General features: G+C 53.7%; 1 protein-coding gene across 1 annotated transcript in view; it reads right to left on the reverse strand.

The window, feature by feature from the left end:
• Positions 1-18,521, reverse strand: part of SHB (SH2 domain containing adaptor protein B) — a 135,372-nt gene that overhangs the window by 13,782 nt on the left and 103,069 nt on the right. The window contains exons 4-5 of the mRNA NM_001192934.3: positions 14,956-15,127; positions 7,870-7,989 (exon numbers count right to left, since the gene is read on the reverse strand). Of these exons, the coding sequence (NP_001179863.1) occupies positions 7,870-7,989; positions 14,956-15,127 (292 nt within the window). The remainder of the gene's footprint in view (positions 1-7,869; positions 7,990-14,955; positions 15,128-18,521) is intronic.

Raw genomic sequence — 18,521 nt, forward strand, 5'->3', positions numbered from 1 at the left:
CCATCAGCCCTGAAAGGATGTGAAACCCTCCGTGTAGCAAGAGCAAAGATGCAGACACCCCCCTCCCCTGCTTGCTCTTTGTCTCAGGCTGACACAAATGCTGCCAAATCTCAGGGCCTGGCTGAGAAGCTAGGAGGCAGACAAGCGTCTTCCTCTCTCTGGCCTTAGTTCTGCATGCCTGTTGAGGTGGTCATCATCTTCAGGAGCTGATGAGGAACTGGCAGATCAGAGAGGTTAAGTGACTTACTCAAGGTCACACAGTCATCAAGAGGGCAGCCTGGATTTAACATGAGCTCTCAGCTCTCAGTGATTTGTCTCAGTCATAGTAGTGCAGGATTTTCTCCAGTGGCAGCCTGTATGAACTCTAAGATCCTATCACCGTAAAGGGGAGTGGATGTGGGCATGGACAGTCAGGGCAGGGGACTGAACCACACCCAGCTCTTTTCTCAATAACCTATGGCTGTAACAAAGTCTGTAACAAAGACAGTGAGCTACCACTAACTTACTGCCTGCTGGGCACAGGCCAAGCACTTCACATATATCGTCTCTTCATGAATACCTCTGTAAAACCCATTTTAATAGATGAGGAAACCGAGGCTCAGAGATGTTAAGTCCCTTTGTCCAAGACCATCCTGCTAGTAAGTGGCAGAGCTGAGGTTCAAAAGCCCATGCCAGACTGATCCAGAGCTCATGTCTTCTGCTACACTGAGCTGCCTCTATTCTGGGGAGATGGGGAGGATGTTAGTGATTGGATCTACTGAAAACTGGGTTGCAAAGTAGGCAGCTTCTCTCCTCCTGGTCTGCTGTTTCCTCAGCATGGGCAGCTCCTTACTCTGCCCACTCCCAACTGTCTCAGCCCTCCTCATTCCCCAAGGCCCAGGTCAAAGCCCTTCCTTACCCCACCCTCTCCTGCCATCGCTGTCTGCCTGGAATCAGCCAGCTACCTTATGCCAGTTTGCCTGACCCCCGCCTCTCTTTCTTTGGTATCCCCCCTCCTCCAGCCCTCACACACACCTGGCAGCTCAGAGAGGTACAAAGTAAGGGGGGCATGGGGGCAAACAGCCAGGAAACTAAGGCCCCGGTCATCGGAGCTGGGCAGTGCCCCGGGCAGTACATACCTGCCTTTCTTGAAGCCCTCAAGGGCAGGCTGGGGAGGAGGGCAAGTGGGTAGGGAAGCCTACCTATGGGGCAAGAGTCCCACATTCTGGGGCAGGAGGTCATGCTGGGTAGGGAAGCCCACGATGGCTTGGAAGCCTCCACTGTGGTCTGGGAGACCACTCTGGGGGCTCACCCATGGGAGCAGCCATTGTGGAGCTAAGAGGACAAAGCCTCAGACGCCCACTCAATAAGGGGTGCTCAGATGGCAGAAGGAACTGGAGTCCGTGCTCCCTCTGATGATCGAAGGGCGAGCAGTCTTTCCGCGTTCCCCCACCTCTCCCCACCCCACAAACTGTTATTATTTCTTGCTCCTGGCTGTCAGCAGCAACAAACTAAGATTAATCACTTGCTCGCCTGCCTAGACCCAGACATGCCTACTGTTTGAAAACTCTCTCCTTTACCATATAAATCAATGAAGGGAGAGGAGAAGGAAAAACAACCCTAACAGAAATGCGCCCCCCGCACCCCTGGAACACAGCCCATCGTCTCCTCTGGCCCCGCCACACGCACCACCCTCCCAGGAAGCATCTGTTGGGTGAAGACTGGCTGCCCAGCAGTCAGCACAACCTCCCAGCTCCAGGTGGGAACCTGAAGGGCCTCGTTTGGCAATCAGACCAGGAGGCATTTTCTTGATAAATCGTTTCGCCCCCTCCTCCCCACCTGAAGAAGGAGGTGGGGCCTTCCCACTGTCCTTAGGATGGAGCAGAAAGAGAAGCTTGTCCTGACCATGGGGACCTTGACCTGGAAGCAAATTTATGAATCAAACGCTGGACCCTCTTTCTATGGGCACTGGGGGTGGGGACAAAGACACCGGCACAAGTCATCCAGAGGCAGCCACAGCCCAGACACACCCCCAGGGTGTGTGACCCGGTGCAGCCTAGTCCACCATGCTGGCTCCGTGGCAATTTCTAAAGGCTCTGGGAAAGCTGGGAGGAGTGGAGACTGCATATACCGAGTACTTGCTGTTGGTCGGGCCTGCTAGGCTGCGTTAGTTTTTATAAGAAGTTCATGAGAGTGGCCTACATAGCTTTCCAAGTGATGATCAGGGAGGTAAATTCACGTGGCTAGAATCACACAGCAGTTAAGAGTGGAGCAAGGATTCGAATCCATGTATCTCACTGGTTGCAGAGCCCATGCTTTTCACTCTTATATCTTTACTTTTTTAAAAAAAAACAAATTTTGGCCACACTATGCAGCATGTGGGATCTTAGTTTCCGACCAGGGATTGAACCCGAGCCCTTGCATTGGAGGTGCAGAATCTTAACCACTGGACTGCTAGGGAAGTCCCTCCCTCTACATCTTTAAAAGTGATCTCCCACGGGACTCCCGCCCACTTCTTGGACTGTGCTAGCTTTGGTGGCATGTCTGTGGACATGCGAGGGCACAGGGAAGCAGAGTGATGTTCCACCCAGTTCATGAATGGTTCTAGAGCACAGCTCTGGGGACATGACTGCAACCCTGCTCAAAACCCTCAGGAATGCTCCCTGATGTACAGGATAGAGCCCCAATTCCTCAGCTGGATGACCAGTGCCACCTTTCTCCTTGGCTCCTGCCAATGTTACTTGTTATTCTCACACAAGCTCTGCATTTTCCTGTCTCTGTGCCATCTTCTCTGCCTGGCTGTCCTCTCTGCCCTGTCCACAGGGCAGCCTTCCAACACCCTCTCTTCTGGTTCCTTCCCTCTTTCATGGACCTGAGCACTTTCTGCCTTGAAAAGTGAAAAAGTGAAAGTGTTAGTCACTCAGTCATGTCTGACTCTTTGCAACCTTATGGACTGTAGCCCACCAGGCTCCTCTGCCCATGGAATTCTCCAGGCAAGAATACTGGAGTGGGTAGCCATTCCCTTCTCCAGGGGGTCTTCCAGACCCAGGGATTGAGCCCAGGTCTCCTGTCATCTGAGCCATCAGGGGAAGCCCACTTTCTGCCTTAGGTAGCCTTAAACATGTTCTGTGAGTATTTGAGTTACCAGTATAAATGCCACTTCTTCCCCACTTGGGCTATGAACTCCTGGAGACTGGAGCCCAGTAATTGACAAGAAACTGAAGGGACAGAGCTTATGGGCTGAGGAAGACTCTTGAGAGATTGGGGCTGAGTTGCAATCTGATGGAAAGGTCAGAAATGTCTCTTGAGGTCAGAATCTGGGCCACATTTGCAAGGTTGTTGCGCAGTTTGCCTGTGGGGATTTGAAAGCTGAAGGCACCTTTCGAGGCCTCCCTGGGGCTGTGTACCCTACTGGGGATGGCAGCTCAGGGCCTAAAGAGAGCTGGGCTGGGCCCAGGTCAAAGCAGCAGGGGCATCTCTGCTGAGGCCAGGAGGGTCACTCTGTCTGTCCCTGTTCCCAAGCATAAGAGGAGGCCCTGGGTGCTCTCCTACGTCCCAGCTGTAAACCCTCCAGTCTTTGAAGTCCTGTTTCCCTCATCTTGTCCAGATTCCTTTGTAAAAACTCATGAAACTAGAACTTGCAAAGAGTCATTCATAGTCCAAAGTGCCTAAAGAACCCTTTTAATGAGGTTTTTTTTTTTTTTTTTTTAAATCCCTTTCTCCCACTGCTTGCCTTTCCAGACAGGAAACTGTGTAAGAGGGTGATGTTTTCTTGCCAACTTCTAAGAGCTCAACCTTTTGCTTTCCTGAGGCTAGAGTGAGTGTACCAGGGGTCAGTGGTGTGTGCTGGCGGCCAGTGGCCCAGTGCCCTGCTGGGTCAGGCTGGAGATGGGAAGACGGAGAGGTCTGCAGAAGGGGTTGAGGACAGTGTTGAAAAGTGACAAGGCAGGACCTCTGTGAGACTGCTTCATGGTGGGGGCCGCTGCCACGGAGGGATGTGAGAAACTGAGGAAGGCAGGCACAGTCTTGGATTACCATGGGTGCAGGGAAAAGCTTTTGGTGAAGGGGCAGGTGGGTGGCTGCTTGGCCTGGTCCAGGGATCTGACTGGTCCCCACAGTGGGATGCAGACACCATCTCTATTGTCTGTGTGGTCACTTGCAGCTGGGTAGCTGGGTCAGTCGTGAGTCCCCTCTGGGTCTTGGCCTCCTTGGCCACAAAGCCAAGGGACTGGACCAGCTGGGCATCTAAGGTCACTAGAGGCTCGACACTGATGATGAGGGTGGTGATGTCTGCCCTGACCACCCCATAGGGCTGTCCCGACATCAATATGCAGGTTTTCTAAAACTGTGAAGTACTGCGAGTACTCAGGGTGGAAGTGAGGTTTAAGCACATGGCTTGATGCCTGAGGGTGGCCCCATCACTAAGAATTGAGTATCAGCTCCTCTGTGGGGCTTGAACCCTGCCTAGGCTCTTCTGCATCTCCAGGGCTTTGTCTGGCGTGTCCCCTCTACCTGAGATGCCCACCAACTGTCCCTTCCTAGGGAATACCTACCCTCTCCTTAAGGTTCAATGTACCTCTGCCCTGCCGCTTTTCCAGACCCTCCCACCCTTATGCCAGCTCCGGCCCCCAAGCCCTCTGCAAGCAACAAGGCCCAGACTGGGAGCTCTGCTGCCTAGGCCAGACTGTCCTCACCTCTGCTCCCGCCTCTGCACAGCCTTGTGCCTGGTACCCAGGGCTCTGATAAATATCTGCCAAGGGACAGATGGATGAGCTCTGTCCTCTGGCGTGGAGGGGTGGAGAGCCCTGTCCTCTGGGGCCACAGACCCCAAACTCTCTCTCTTCCCCAGAACACCCTCACAGCAGGACCCAAGGCTCACATGATAACATAGCCAGAATTCCAATGTCAATATGCACTGCAATCCTGATAATGCCACTCCCCACCCCGCCCCTGCCAGGCAGCCTTCGGCATCAAAGAGACCCCAAACCTCCATGGTGGCTGGCAAAGCTGGCACCTGCCCCAAGCAGCTGGGACATTCAGTACCAGGGCAGTTCCATTTGGGGTTGAGGTGATGAATGCCAGGTGTCTCTCCCTGATTGGCAGCCTGGCTGGTTACTAGGGCTGCTCTGGAAAACAAGCCCAACTTCCCTTAGTAGGTTGCCCTGGCCCAACCCTCCTCCCCAGCCTCCTTTGAGGGAAAGCTGACCAGGTAAGACCACCCCTCTGGCGTTTGGGATCTAATGGCTCTAGACAAGCATGCAAAACTAAACCCTCTACCTTGGCATCCGTGGGCAGAGACCAGTCATCCAGACTGCACTTCCTGATAATGAGAACAGACAGGACGGGTGCAGGAAGACAAACCCGGGCTTGATGGCAGAGTGCTCTGGTCGAGGTCCCAGTACAGGCCCCCCCTGAGCTGTGCCCCCCACCTTCTCCCCTTGCCCGGGAGGTGCAGGGGATCCGGCTACAGTAAGCCAGGGGAAATCTGGAGAGCCAGGGACACTGATGGGCCTCTCTGTCTATATGGAGAACAGCATTGCCTCTCGTGCACAGGTGAGGACACAGGCTCAGAAAGGTGACACGGCTGCCGAGGCCACGAGGTCAGGGAATGGGAAAGCCCGGCCCCTGGACTGTAAGCCTGTGACAGAGCAGGAGGGTCGGGGAAGGGAGCAAACCTGGGACGAAAAGGGAACTACGCCCTTAGAACCGCGACACGCACACTCTTCTGAAGACCCACCTGTGAGCCAGCATTTGCCTCTGTCCGCATGACGGATGGCACGGGCTCAGGATGCTGGGGGGTGGACCCTTCGGGCCCTGCTGGTGTGAGTAGTTCCCACCCCTGGTTCAAGATCCCTCGTGTGCTCCCAGTGAATAAACAGAAGCGAGATGGGTCCCTGACACGTGCAGGAATGACTGGGCTGGAGTGGGGCGCCCCCACCCCCTCCTCTGTGCCTTCAGCCAGTTCTCTAGGGAAGACGCCTCTGGCCTGGTCCCAGATGACGGAATTCCAGGAAGAGTGAAATACACTGAGGAGCTCAGAGACGGCCAGTGTGATGAGTGTGTGGAAGACCAGGGAGTGGGCAGTCTATCCGGGTCAGCAAGGAAGGATGGATGGTGATATGGAGTCCCATCTCTGATGTCACTCATCTCTCTCACCTCCTGAAGCCCAGAAAGGCACAGTTCACCTTGAGGCAGGAAGGTGAAGATCTGGAAGCATCATTCATGGGCACCCGGTTGCTAGGTTACCTCGAACAGTGGGGGCGGGAAGAGGCAGCATGGAGCAGTAGGGAGTTCAAGACCCCTGACCCTGGCAGCACAGCAGCTGTGTGCACCTCTCCCTGCTGTTGCCCTCTCCCCTAGGCAGGGACAGCCCTTTGACTTTGGCCGCCATCAGCCCAGCTACAGTTTAGCATACTGAATTCTCCTTGGCTGTAATAAAACCGGCCTGATTCTAAGCTGTCAGGCCTGATGGTGGACAATGAAGTATCCATGTGTCGCTTGCCCTGAGTGCCCTCCCAGAGGCTCAGAAATCCCCTCGACATCCTCCCTGGCAAAGCAGTTGTCCAGCTCCTGGTTGCACATCCCCAGTGATGAGACACTCACCACCTTCTGAGGCAGCTCTGATTCCTGATAGGCTTGAAGGGTTAGAGAACCGTACCTCTTGCTGACCTGGAATCCACCTGCCCATAACGCCCCATCTACCACTTCTGCCCTGATGTCCTTGAGAGACCTGTGGTTCCTCCATGTCCCCACACATCCTCCCTTCTCCAGGCAGACTTCTGGTGCCTCTGTTTCCGGCCCAGGCTCTGCTCTACAGTTTGTCACGGTCCCTTGCAGGTGGGGTCAGTCATGAGCAGAGAGCCCAGGCCAGTCTCTCTCTGCTTGTGTGCACCGACCCTACTGACCTCATAGCTGGCCTGCACAGGGCTCTCCTGATGCGTCCTGGCAGTTCTCTCTGCATCACCTGGCCTCGAATAACAGCAAGCTGAGTAGAAAGAAAGCAGGCAGCTGCTTGCTTTCTGGTGGTCTGTGCTGGCTGACCATTGCTCCCAGTGGTCTGTGCTGGCTGAAGGACCTGGGTTTATATCTCAGTTCTGTCATTAACTCTTTAAATCCCTCCTCTCTCCCAGTCTCACTTTTCCTATCTGTAAAATGGGTTTTAGTCAATATGTTGGCTTCCATCCAGCAATAGCACTGAAGGATGAAACCCTCAATCAAAAAACCCTTTTCTTATTTCAGGGTCACCTATCCTGAAAGCAACATCTTGTGGATCACAAAGACCCAATAGTTTACAAAGCAACTGCAGGTGATCATGTCAGCAAGATTCTTCCTGGCTCTCTGTGGGGTTCCTTACAACCTTCGTGCGACACATAAAAGAGAGGCTTTCCCAACAGTAGCCAAGAACATAAGGAAAAAGTGGTTCCCACGGGGGCAGCAGGAGCAGTGGGGCGTCAAACACCGGGCCTTGAGTGCTGACCCAGCCCACCTCGGGTCAGCCCTGGTCCCTCTCTGAGCCTCAGCTTCCTCATCTGCACAATGGGGACAAGATGTTTCTCCTCAAAGGGCTGTTGTGAGGTTTGAAGGAGGGACGAGGCACGCTAAGTGCTTCTACAGTCCCTGGCTCACGGCAGATGTGGAAACTATTCTTGGATATTTAATATAAATCCTAGGAAAATGCCCCTCCTCTTCAAGGGAGGCAGAAATGGAGAATATAAAAACTTCTCTGTGTCCCAGAAGAATTAGATCAAATTGGAAAAGCAAGGCGTGAAATAACTCATGCTGGCAAGTTTCCCCGGGGGGACACTGGCGGGTCTTTCTGCCTCAGACAGCCGGGCCGGATCGCACATCGCGGGAGGCTGCCAAGGGCCAGGGGTGGCCGAGGTTACTCACTTCAGGGAGAGGGAGTAGTCATGCCTGCTGGTCTGGCTGTTCCGGACAAGGTAGCTACACTCCTTACAGAGGCGCAGCAGGTTCTCAGCGTCGCCCCTGCTGATGGCTCCGTGATACCATCTGCGGAGAAGAGATGGGGTCAGAGTTCAGCAGGGATAGACCCCCACCATTGACATCCTGAAACCCATCTGCCCCGAGGAGGCTCAGCCCCACTGGAGGGCGGCTGTGGCATCCTGGGCCTCGTCACTAGGCCGCGTCCCTGTGCGTGCAGATGTCACGTGTGCCTGTGCGCACGCGCGTGTTCAGTCACTCATTAGACATGCACAGTGCCTGCTGCATGCAGGTCTTGGGGAGAGTGTGGTACGCAAACCTGGCCTCCACACCGTGAGGCACACAGTCTCGTGTGGATGCCACGAAGGACACGGAGCAGGGTCACCTGGCTTGGAGCTGGCGGGAGGGACTGCTGTCTTAAGCAGCAGCAAGGGAAGCCTTCTGCAGGGGGTGACATTTCAGTATGGGCCTGAAGGAGCTGAGGGAAGATGCCACAAAGGAAGAAGCTGGAAAACAGCCTATTTGGCAGAAGAAAGGCAGCCAAAGCAGGATGTCTGGCATGTTTTGGAAACAACAAGAAGGCCAGTGACGGCTACAGTGAGACAAGGGGGCGGTGTGGGCGCTGAGGCCTCAGAGGCCCCGTGGCAGGGCTGGGTTGGGGGCCTTGTGTACAAGGGGACTCTGGTCTCTCTGAGAGACACAGAAGCCATCAGAGGGTGCTGACAGGCGGGACACATGCTGGCTCTGCGACACCTGCGGGACAGAGGGCCGGTGCTCGTCACTCAGGAAAGCAGGCGGTGGGGTGGGGTGGCCAAACCAGTGCTCCCGCCAAGTGCATCTGGCATCGACCGGGCACGTGGCAACCCCAGCAGTTCTGCTTCCGGGCAGCACGTGGTGAGCGGCAGAATCTCATGGGAGGGGCGCCATGGCAGATGCCTGGCTAAGGCCCCGAGTGCAAGACCAAAGGGGGACGTGGGTTTTCAAGATTGGAAGAGTTGAACTTTAAGTTTCAGTGGCAGAGTGAAGATCCTAGGACGCTGGTCAGTAGGTGTACTCAGAACAGGTCTCTACTTACTTACATTATGGTCTCTGAGGGATCGGGTCAGTGGGAAGATGGCCAGAGATGTGGTTAGGAAGGGAACCAGAGGTGCCAGTGGTCAAGGATAGATCATGCTTTGGCCGCGGAGGCACAGACCTGGCTCTGCCACTGGCCAGTTGGGAGTCTGGGGCAAGAGGCTAAATCTGAGTGCATCTCAGTTTCCTAACTTAGGGTCACTCTATTCCTGTTTGGGGGTTGTGAGGATTAAACAGAATGATGCATTGAAGGGCTGATGGAGAGCCTGCAATGGGGTGAGTTTCAGCAACTGGCAGCTACCAGCATCAGCCAAAAGAGAAGTGAACTTGCAGACAGCCAAAGGTCACTTCCCCAACTACCAGTATTTCAGGCTGCTGCTGTGTAGACTGCATTTAATTTTATACCTCCCCCAGGTGTATGGCAATGGCACCCCACTCTAGTACTCTTGCCTGGAAAATCCCATGGACAGAGGGGCCTGGTGGGCTGCAGTCCATGGGGTCACTAGGAGTCGGACATGACTAAGCGACTTCACTTTCACTTTTCACTTTCATGCATTGGAGAAGGAAATGGCAACCTACTCCAGTGTTCTTGCCTGGAGAATCCCAGGGACGGGGGAGCCTGGTGGGCTGCCATCTATGGGGTCGCACAGAGTCAGACACGACTGAAGCAACTTAGCAGCAGCAGCAGCAGCAGGTGTATGGAGGAGCCTGCCTCCGGGACCTGGCCCAGGAGTGCCCTGTGAACAGTACCCGTGAGAGTTCTGGTACAGACGTCCTGTGTGGAGAAAAGCATCACATTGCCTTTCTCTGCACGTTCTGCCATTTATAAGGCAGTGTTCTAAACAGTTAGCAGCAGTGAAGATGACATAATTATAACCTAAAAAAAAAAAAACCAACTCAACCAGCTCTAGGAAAGCAAGGACTGCAGAGTGAGAGAGACGTGAGTATCCCCGTCCAATGAGCTTGTGACAGAGTCACTGATGGCCCAAGAGGTGACCACTCACAGGTCAGACCCGGGGCTGGACATCTGGAGGGGGACTCACTGAGGGAAAAGGCGAGAGGAAGTGTACACTGCAGACCCACCTTCCTGTCTATACTTAAACAGAAATTAAGAGGATGTGACGCTAGGAACTGCATGGGTTGCCATAATTACAACACTCCCAGAGATGTGACAGGCCAGTGTATGTTTAAGAAAAGATATGTGAGACGTGGTTAGACAAGGATGGAGCTGACTTTCGAGATGAGAGTTAACAGTTTGGCCAAGGTGGTTTTCCAGGAAATTTCACCTGTGTAACACAGCCCCAGTGAGCTGACAAAATGCTGTTCTATTAGCCAAGCAAGTTTCAGCTATTTGAAGCAGAGCCGTCCTCAGGGAAGGCCAAGAAGTAGTCTCCAGGGAGGCGCTGCCTGAGTCCAACTCCCAGAGCACAGGACAAGTGGCTCTAAGAAAGGCGGTGGCAGATGGGCCTCGGGGGTTCTGGATCCTCGTTAAGGGTGATCCCTGGTGGGTAAACAGGATAAGCTGCTGGTTCCTTCCCCAGCTGCTCCAGCCATTCCACATGTAGAGAAAGGCAGGGGACTCGGGGTAGAGGATCAAAGGAGAAACAGGAGGAGTTGGGGAGAGAAGAGGCAAAGGACACTCAACTGGGGGATGGGGAGAGGGCAGACTGTCAGGATGAGGATGGCTACCAGGAGACAGGATGGGCCTGGCTGGCAACCCCTGGGCCCAAGGAGGACCTGCCTGAACTGAAAAGAGAATCCAGGCAGGAGGCCATCTTGGGGATGCACTGGACTTTGTAGAGCTGGCCACTCAGGCCTGAACCATGGGAATTAAGATTAATTAATTAATCTTAATTAATTAATCTCCAACACCCATGAGATCATCCAATTATTTACTCACCACTTACTATATCCTTGTTCTCAAAGGGCTGATGCAGGCAGATAGAAAGTCAACCAACAGATTCAGGAAACAATTTCAGATAGTGACAACTGCTATATAGGAACGCTGGGTTTGTGATAAGGCAGTGACTGGGGTGAGGGAGGTGCCTACTATGGAATGAATGGACAGGGGGGCAACCCCGAGGAGATGACATTTGACCTGAGAATCTGCACTGAGAAGGAGCCAATCATGTGAAGAGCCAAAGAAAACACGTTCACTGCAGAGGCAGCACCAAGTGCAAAGGTCCAGAAGCAGGAATGAGCTTGGGGTGTTCACAGAGCAAAAAGGTAGCAAGAACAGTTCAGTGCTGTGACTGTGGGAAGTGGGACAGGATGCGGGTGAACAGGAGGCGGGGCCCAGTTCCCCGAGGCCGTGTGGGCCACAGGAAGAAGTCTGATTTCATTGTAAGCATAGGGAAGGCAATGAGAGTTTTAAATAGAGATGTTAAGAGATACTTGCTCTGGACGATTTTACAAAAGGGTAGACAGGCTACCCTGAAGAATGGCCAGAGGGGAAGTGAAGCAGGAAACAGGCGAGGAGGCTTCTGCAGTGGTCCAGACGGGAGGACCTGAGATGACAGGAATGGATGGATTCGGGATGTGTTTGGATGGAAAACTGGAAGTTAGTAACGTACTAGATGCTGGTGTGACACCAGTAAAGGAATCACGATGACTTCAGGACTGTGGCTTGGGCAACGTGGTAGATGTGATGCTGTTGGGGTGGGGTGGGGACGGTGGGCAAACTGGGGAGCAGCGGGTGTCCAGGAGATCAGGAGTCCGGTTTTGAACGTGTTAAATTTAAGATGCCCATTCGTCAGCCAAGTGGAGATGCCAAGAAGGCAGCTGGCCGTAGGAGTTAGGAGTTCTGGGAGAGGTGTGGGCTGGGGATGGGAACTGGTGACTCACCACCAGCATCCTGAGGAGACTACCCAGGGAGAGCACGTAGCTGGAAGCCGAGCCCTGGACAGTATAACCTTCAGGTCAGCTTGAGGTGAGGAGCTGGCGGGGGAGGCAGAGGAAAACCGGGAGCAGAGAGCGTCTTAGAAGGAGGGAGCCGTCTAATGTGCTGGCTGCCACAGGGGTCAGAAGAGGTCAGCTGGTTACCCGGGCAGAAAAGGGAAGCAGATTGGGGTGGATGAGAGAATGGGAGGTAATGGAAGGGAGAGCGAATGCACTGACTGCTCTGTGGGGACTCTGTTCACCGAGGGGACAGCTACCTATTCACCGAGCACCTATTATGTGCCAGGCACCAATCTAGGCACTGGGCACGCAATGGTGACCCAGACAAGCTCCTGCCCTCATGGAGGTTACATTCCCAACAGGGGCTGGGGTCAGATGGGGATGTCTAGTCAAGATTTATTTATTTATTTGTTTTAAGAAGTTCATAAAGAAGGCTGAGCACCTAAGAATTGATGTTTTAGAACTGTGGTGCTGGAGAAGACTCTTGAAAGTCCCTTGGAGAGCAAGGAGATCAAACCAGTCAATCCTAAAGGAAATCAAGCCTGAATATTCACTGGAAGGACTGATGCTAAACCTGAAGCTCCAAAACTCTGGCCACCTGATGTAAAGAGCTGACTCACTGGAAGAAACCCTGAATGCTGGGAAAGACTGAGGGCAGGAGAAGGGGATGACAGAAGATGAGATGGTTGGATGGCATCATCGATTCAGTGGACAAGAGTTTGAGCAAGCTCCAGGAAATGGTGAAGAAAACAGGGAACTCTGGAGTGCTGCAGTCCATGGGGTCACAAAGAGTTGGACATGACTGAGTGACTGAACAACACCACCAAGAAGTTCATGACTAGGACACGTTCAAGTGCTGATGGTAATAATAATGCTGAATGGAGCGGGCGGTGTGCTGCCTCTAGGAGGCTGGGGAGCAGTCAGCCCTTAGTACCTGAGCAGCCTTTCCACTGTCCCAGGAGGGCCAGCGAGTAGTTTGGGTGCCTGGGCAGAAGTGTGACTGCCCATCCCTAACAACCCTCTAAGACTGGGGTACCTGCTCAGTGCGCCTACCTTCCCTCTCCCCTGCACTAGGGTGGGGAGAAGTCGGGAATTGGAAGTGCCTACTAAATTCCGAGGCAGCATCAGCCTGGGTGGGATACAGTGAACCTCTCGGCCTGGGTCCTGGGTCCTGGGTCCTCAGGCTCTGCTGGAAGTGGGATCTTACCTAAGCCCACCACCCTACCTCTTGGGTGATGAGGCAGGCCTCTAGCAAGCTGGAATAATCCCAGGGAGATGAGATGATGGGGAGGAAAAGCCAGCCATGACTCTGGATTTGGCTGAGGGCCTTTTGGGTGGGAACAGGAAAGGAAAGGCAGACCTGCCCTCACGGGGCTCATGAAGTTCCATCTGGGTGTGGGCAGAGGGGAGGTTGGGCCGCTGACCACAGGCAGACCTGGGTCAGGATGCACGCTGAATAGCTCCCAGGCTTCTCTGGATTATATTTTGTTTGTTGATTAAAAAGCGCACAGTCTGATCAGAAATAAGCAAAACCTGCCACCCAATCTGTGTGGCTGTGAGACGTAAGAGATTAACACGACACCTGCTGGGAGCCTACCCCTCCCCCCTCCCCCCATGTGCTCTGTGCAGCAGGCGCAGGGCTGTCACAAAGGAGGCTGCAGCACACGCTTAAAAAAGGGCACACGAGCGCATGACATCATTCGGAAAACTCTGCATCCTGCTCAGCGAGGGAGCATTTCCTGTGAGGGATGCACTGCCGGCCGGGCGAGACCAGAATCCCCTGGGTGGAGACTAATATAGTGCATGATGCACTCGACAAGGTCTCACAAGGAACCCGCTGGGTGTCAGCTAATCTCCTGGCCTTACTGAGTGCCTACTCTGTGCCGGTCACGTGCTAAGGGCGAGGGAAAATTACATACAAGAGGGAAGTGAGAGGAAGGTGTGGGGTCAAGTCACAGAATTCAAATCCTGCCTCAGCACTCTGAGCCAGGAGATCCTAGCCAAGGCTCCACATCTCTTGGGGTCCCGATTTTCTCATTTTGCAGTAAGATGATAATCCCACTTACCCCACATTTACTTGTGAAGAGGGCGATACACCTGATGGTATGAGCATGGGATCCAGGATGTGCTTTGTTAAGTTCCAGGAGACACTTACTCTAGGGCAGGTATGTGGAACAATTCACAAAGTGAGTGGCAATTCTGGGAGGTGGGATTTTATCCTGGAGGCGATGGGGAACCATGGAAGGTTTCAGAGCAGAGCAGGGACCCAAGACCCCATCAGAGAAAGGAGATGACCATCTCGGTCAAGAGGATGGAGACAACACTGACCAGAATGTTGCAGAGAAGCAGGGGGGCAAGGGGCAGCAGGGATGGGACTCGAATGCTGATTAAAGCTGGGAACTCTCTGGGGGAAACCCAAATCAAGAGTGCCAAGGTCTTGCCCAACTAAGATCAAGCAGATGTGGGGCAAAAAGATCATTCCTGCTATAAACTAAAGCTAATAGGCAGCAGGATTTAGCATGTGTATGTGTTAGTTAGTCGTGCCCAACTCTTTGCAACCCCATGGACTGTAGCCTCTGTCCATGGAATTCTCCAGGCCAGAGTACTGGAGTGGGGAGCTATTCTTTTCTTCAGGGGATCTTCCCAATCCAGGGATCGAACCCAGGTCCTGTATGGCAGGCAGATTCTTTACCACCTGAGCTTCCAGGGATGTGGGGCAAAAACATCACTCCTGCTATAAAATAAAGCTAATATGCAATCAGGCAGGAGGGTTTAATATACATTTAGCTTTTTAAAAGCTCACTTGCTGCATGATGAAACTAGAAAGGAGGATACAAAAGTAAGCAGAACACCATGTGGACGATCCCACTGTCCTTCCTACTAGCCATCCGAAGGCAGGCAGGTGATACAGAGGAGAGAGAGGAAGCACAGGGCCAGGAGTCAGGAGAGATGTGCTTTAATCCTGGCCGGACAGACTTGACAGCGGCCTCAGCCTTCTATGAGCATCGACAGTGACTCCGTGAACTGGTCACTGAGACTGAGCTTTGCTCCCTGAGGACTTACATTTGCTTCTCCAGTGGCACAGCAGGATCCACTCTCTCTCCCAGGATCCCACAGAACTCAGGGCTCCCATGTTTGATGGGCTTGAAGCCCCCTCCGGGAGCTCGAAGCTGGCGCCGCCGGTCCCGGGAAGGTGAGGGGGATGACTGCCGCTTCTCGCTGCCATTAAACTGGGCTGTGGGGGAGAGAGAAAGAGCACGGTTACCTGGTTACCCAGAGCTCAGCCCAACAAGTCACTGGCGGCACATAGTGGGGCCAGGAAATCAGCACAGTTGGTTGATGATTTACAATTTGCAGGCAGAAGAGCTCCAGGCAATGAACAGACATGGCTCAAAAGTTGTGGGCTTCCCAAACCAGGATGTGAGGAGCCATCACAATCAGATGGTGCAATCGAGGGGCTGGTTGAATCTCCAGAGGCCACTGAGCTCAGCCTTATCCCCAAAGGAACCCTCCCGCAACCTCCATCAAAGGGGCCATGGTACTCCCAGAGGGGGCTCTGCTCCCTAGACAGTTGTCAGGGGCAAAGTTTTTCTTTATTTTGTGCCAAAAACCTGCCTCCAAGTGGCTCCTCTCCTCCTCCATTCTCCTACCTTCCCCCCCGACACAGGGCTACACCGGCCACATCTGCCCCCTTCCTCCTGGGACAACCAGAGAGTTCTAGTCGAGGGGTGTGTTGCATCACAGCCGTCTGCTCCTCTATACTCACCCTACCGTGTGGGCCCTCCACACAGCCAGCCCCGTCCTGGACTAGCCCCCAGGTGAGGCTGGAGTAGTGCCCAGCACAGTGGGATGGGCCCTCCAATGTGCCTTCTTTCCAGCCCTGGACCTGCAGGAGCATCCCTTCACCCCATGGGCTGGGGAGGTACCTTTGGAGGGCAGGACCCTGGAGACACCCCACAAAGAGTAGAAAATACTGAGCTAAAACTGGAGTTACCAGGACATCCCTGGTGGCCCAGTGGTTAAGAATTCACCTTCCAATGCAGGGGATGCAGGTTTGATCCCTAGTCAGGGAACTAAGCTTCCCACATTCCTCGGGGCAACTAAGCCTGCATTCTGCAACTACTGAGCCCATGTGCTCTGGAGCCCTTGTGCCACAATGAAAGATCCTGCATACCGCAACTAAATAAATATTTAAAAACCAACAAAATTGGAGTTGCCAGAAGTGTTGGTAGAGACCAGCAGTCCACCTTGCAAGTCATGTCTATGGGTTTCCGGTTGCCTCATCTGAAAACTAGGGATGACGACCGTACCCAACTCGTGGGGCTGTTGTGAGGAGTCTGCCAGGAGGTGAACAGCCATCTTAGCAGAGCGCCTGGCGTGTAGCTAGTCTGTGCTCAGTAAATGCTATCATAAAGGGTTGCTTTCATTACTATTATCATGCCTACTCAATATGGACACATACTAAGTACTTCACAGAAGCCTCCGAACTGCCCTAAGTCCCCCTCTGAAGTTGGCCATGACCTGCTGTGTGCCTTGGCTAAGCCACTCCACTTCTCTGAAGCCCTATTTCTTATCATACTGACTGCTGTGGGAATCAGATGAGGGATTACATTTGATTGGCCCAACATATACTGAGTGCTGAGTAAACTGGGCCAGGGCCTGCGGAACCGTGTACCCAAGGCCACGTCCAGCTACAGGCCCACAGACACACAATGCTGGAAATCTCCCCAGCCCCACCCAGCAAGCACGGACGTGGCGAGTCATCCTCCGACCCCAGCTACACAGCAATCAACCTCATGTTCACGGAAGGTGGTGGGAAACTCCTGCCCTGACGGTGGTGATGTGCGGTCTATGGACCACCGAGGATGGTGAATGAACTCGTTGTGCGTCTCAGCCACGGAGCCAGATCATCCATCAGGGCGGCGAAGCATTTCCATCCCTCTGAGACAGGCTGCTCTATTAATCACTACAGAAAACAGCGGGGAGGGGGGTTCCTGCCAACGGAAGGCTCGAGACAGGTTGGACCCACGTGTTTGGTCACTCTCGTGACTGCAGCGGGGTCTGGCAGGCTGTCCCTTCTAGACTCCTGTTCACGTGGGCCAGGCTTAGTTCACAGTTGGGGAAAACAGCACTGAGCAAAACAGAAATCCCCACTTCTGGAGTTCAGGGTCTGAGAGACAACAAGTAAAGTAAGTCAGATCCACAGCATACCGGCTGGGGCTAAGTGCTCAGGAGAAAAGGAAAGCAGGACAAGGCAGGCCTCTCAAAGCACAGCATCTGAACAAATGCCTGGAGGAAGGGGGCAGAGCAGCGTGGACGTCTGGGGGAAGGACATTCTGGGGAGAAGGAAGAACAGATTCAAGGCCCTTGACTTTAGGAATGGGCTGAGGGTGACTGAGAAACAACACAGCCCAGGGCAACTGGAGTGGATTGAACTGGGTGGGATTTGAGGCCCAGGGGAGTGGGAAGGAGCAGGACCACATGGTTGGGGGTTTTGTGGACCCTGAGAAGGACTTTGGTTTTATTCTGAGAAAAATGAAGAGCCATTCTGACTTCTGATGGGGAAAGCTTTCGACCTGGTACTCTTTAACAGGACTGCTGGGCTGAAAAGGGACAGAGAATGTGGGTCTATGGGAACTCTCCATAATTTCATCTCTATTTTGCTGTGAACCTAAGACTACTCTTAAAAAAACAAAAGTTTGTTAAAAAGAGAGAGAGAGTGAGATGGACGAGGAGCAAAGCCAAGCAGTAAGTAAACTCCTGTAGGACGGGCTGGCATTGGAGAGGTGGATGGAAGTGACTGAGAATCGGACTTGTATATGTCTTCAGAATGGAGGGAGAGAGAGACAGAGGGTCAAGGTCACTACTGGCTTTAGGCCTGAGCATTGGAGGATGGGGCTGGCAAGTCCAGGTGAAGAAGTCTCACAGAAAACCCTAAGCTCTGTGAGAAAACACGGCAGAGGCCAAGCCCCAACCTCCAGACGCCCACAGCCTACGATGCCAGGACTGGGGCAGAGTGAGGACCCGTCTGGAGGCTCCCTGCCCTCTTCTCTGGCTACAGTTCTGTCCTGTGTCCAACCACGGGGACAGACAGCCAGGTGGCAATGACCTCAAGGCCCTTTTAGGGGATAGGTCCTGCGGTTGGATATCTGAGAAACAAACATCCTCCTCCATCCAGCTGATGAGCTGAGCTTTCACAGTGGTGATAAAGGGGTGATGTTCAGAGCGGGGGCCCCCACACACATGTCACCACGGGCCTTCCCCCGGCTTCCCAGTAGCCCAGCTCCCCAGTCAGAGCTTGCAGGGAGCCACACCAGCCCTCAGGGCAACCGATCAAATGGGGTACCGTCCTGGGAGGGGGTGTGAGAGAGAGGTAAAGCAAGTTCTGACCTGAGCCACCTAACTTGCAAAGCCCTGGATGGGTGACGTTGGGCAGGGGCAAGCACTGGGATCAGGTAGACAGATGAGGGTCTGGTCACCTTTCTAAAGAGCTGGGACTTGATCCTATGAGTGGGTTGAATTAAGGAATGCCATCCTTCAGACTGGGCTTTAAAGACCTCTCTGACTGCTGATGGAGAGAGGGTTGAAGGGTGACCCTGGAGGCAGAGAGATAGGGAAGGTGATGGAGG

Source organism: Bos taurus, chromosome 8, assembly GCF_002263795.3.
Source record: "Bos taurus isolate L1 Dominette 01449 registration number 42190680 breed Hereford chromosome 8, ARS-UCD2.0, whole genome shotgun sequence".
NCBI classification, from domain to species: Eukaryota; Metazoa; Chordata; class Mammalia; order Artiodactyla; family Bovidae; genus Bos; species Bos taurus.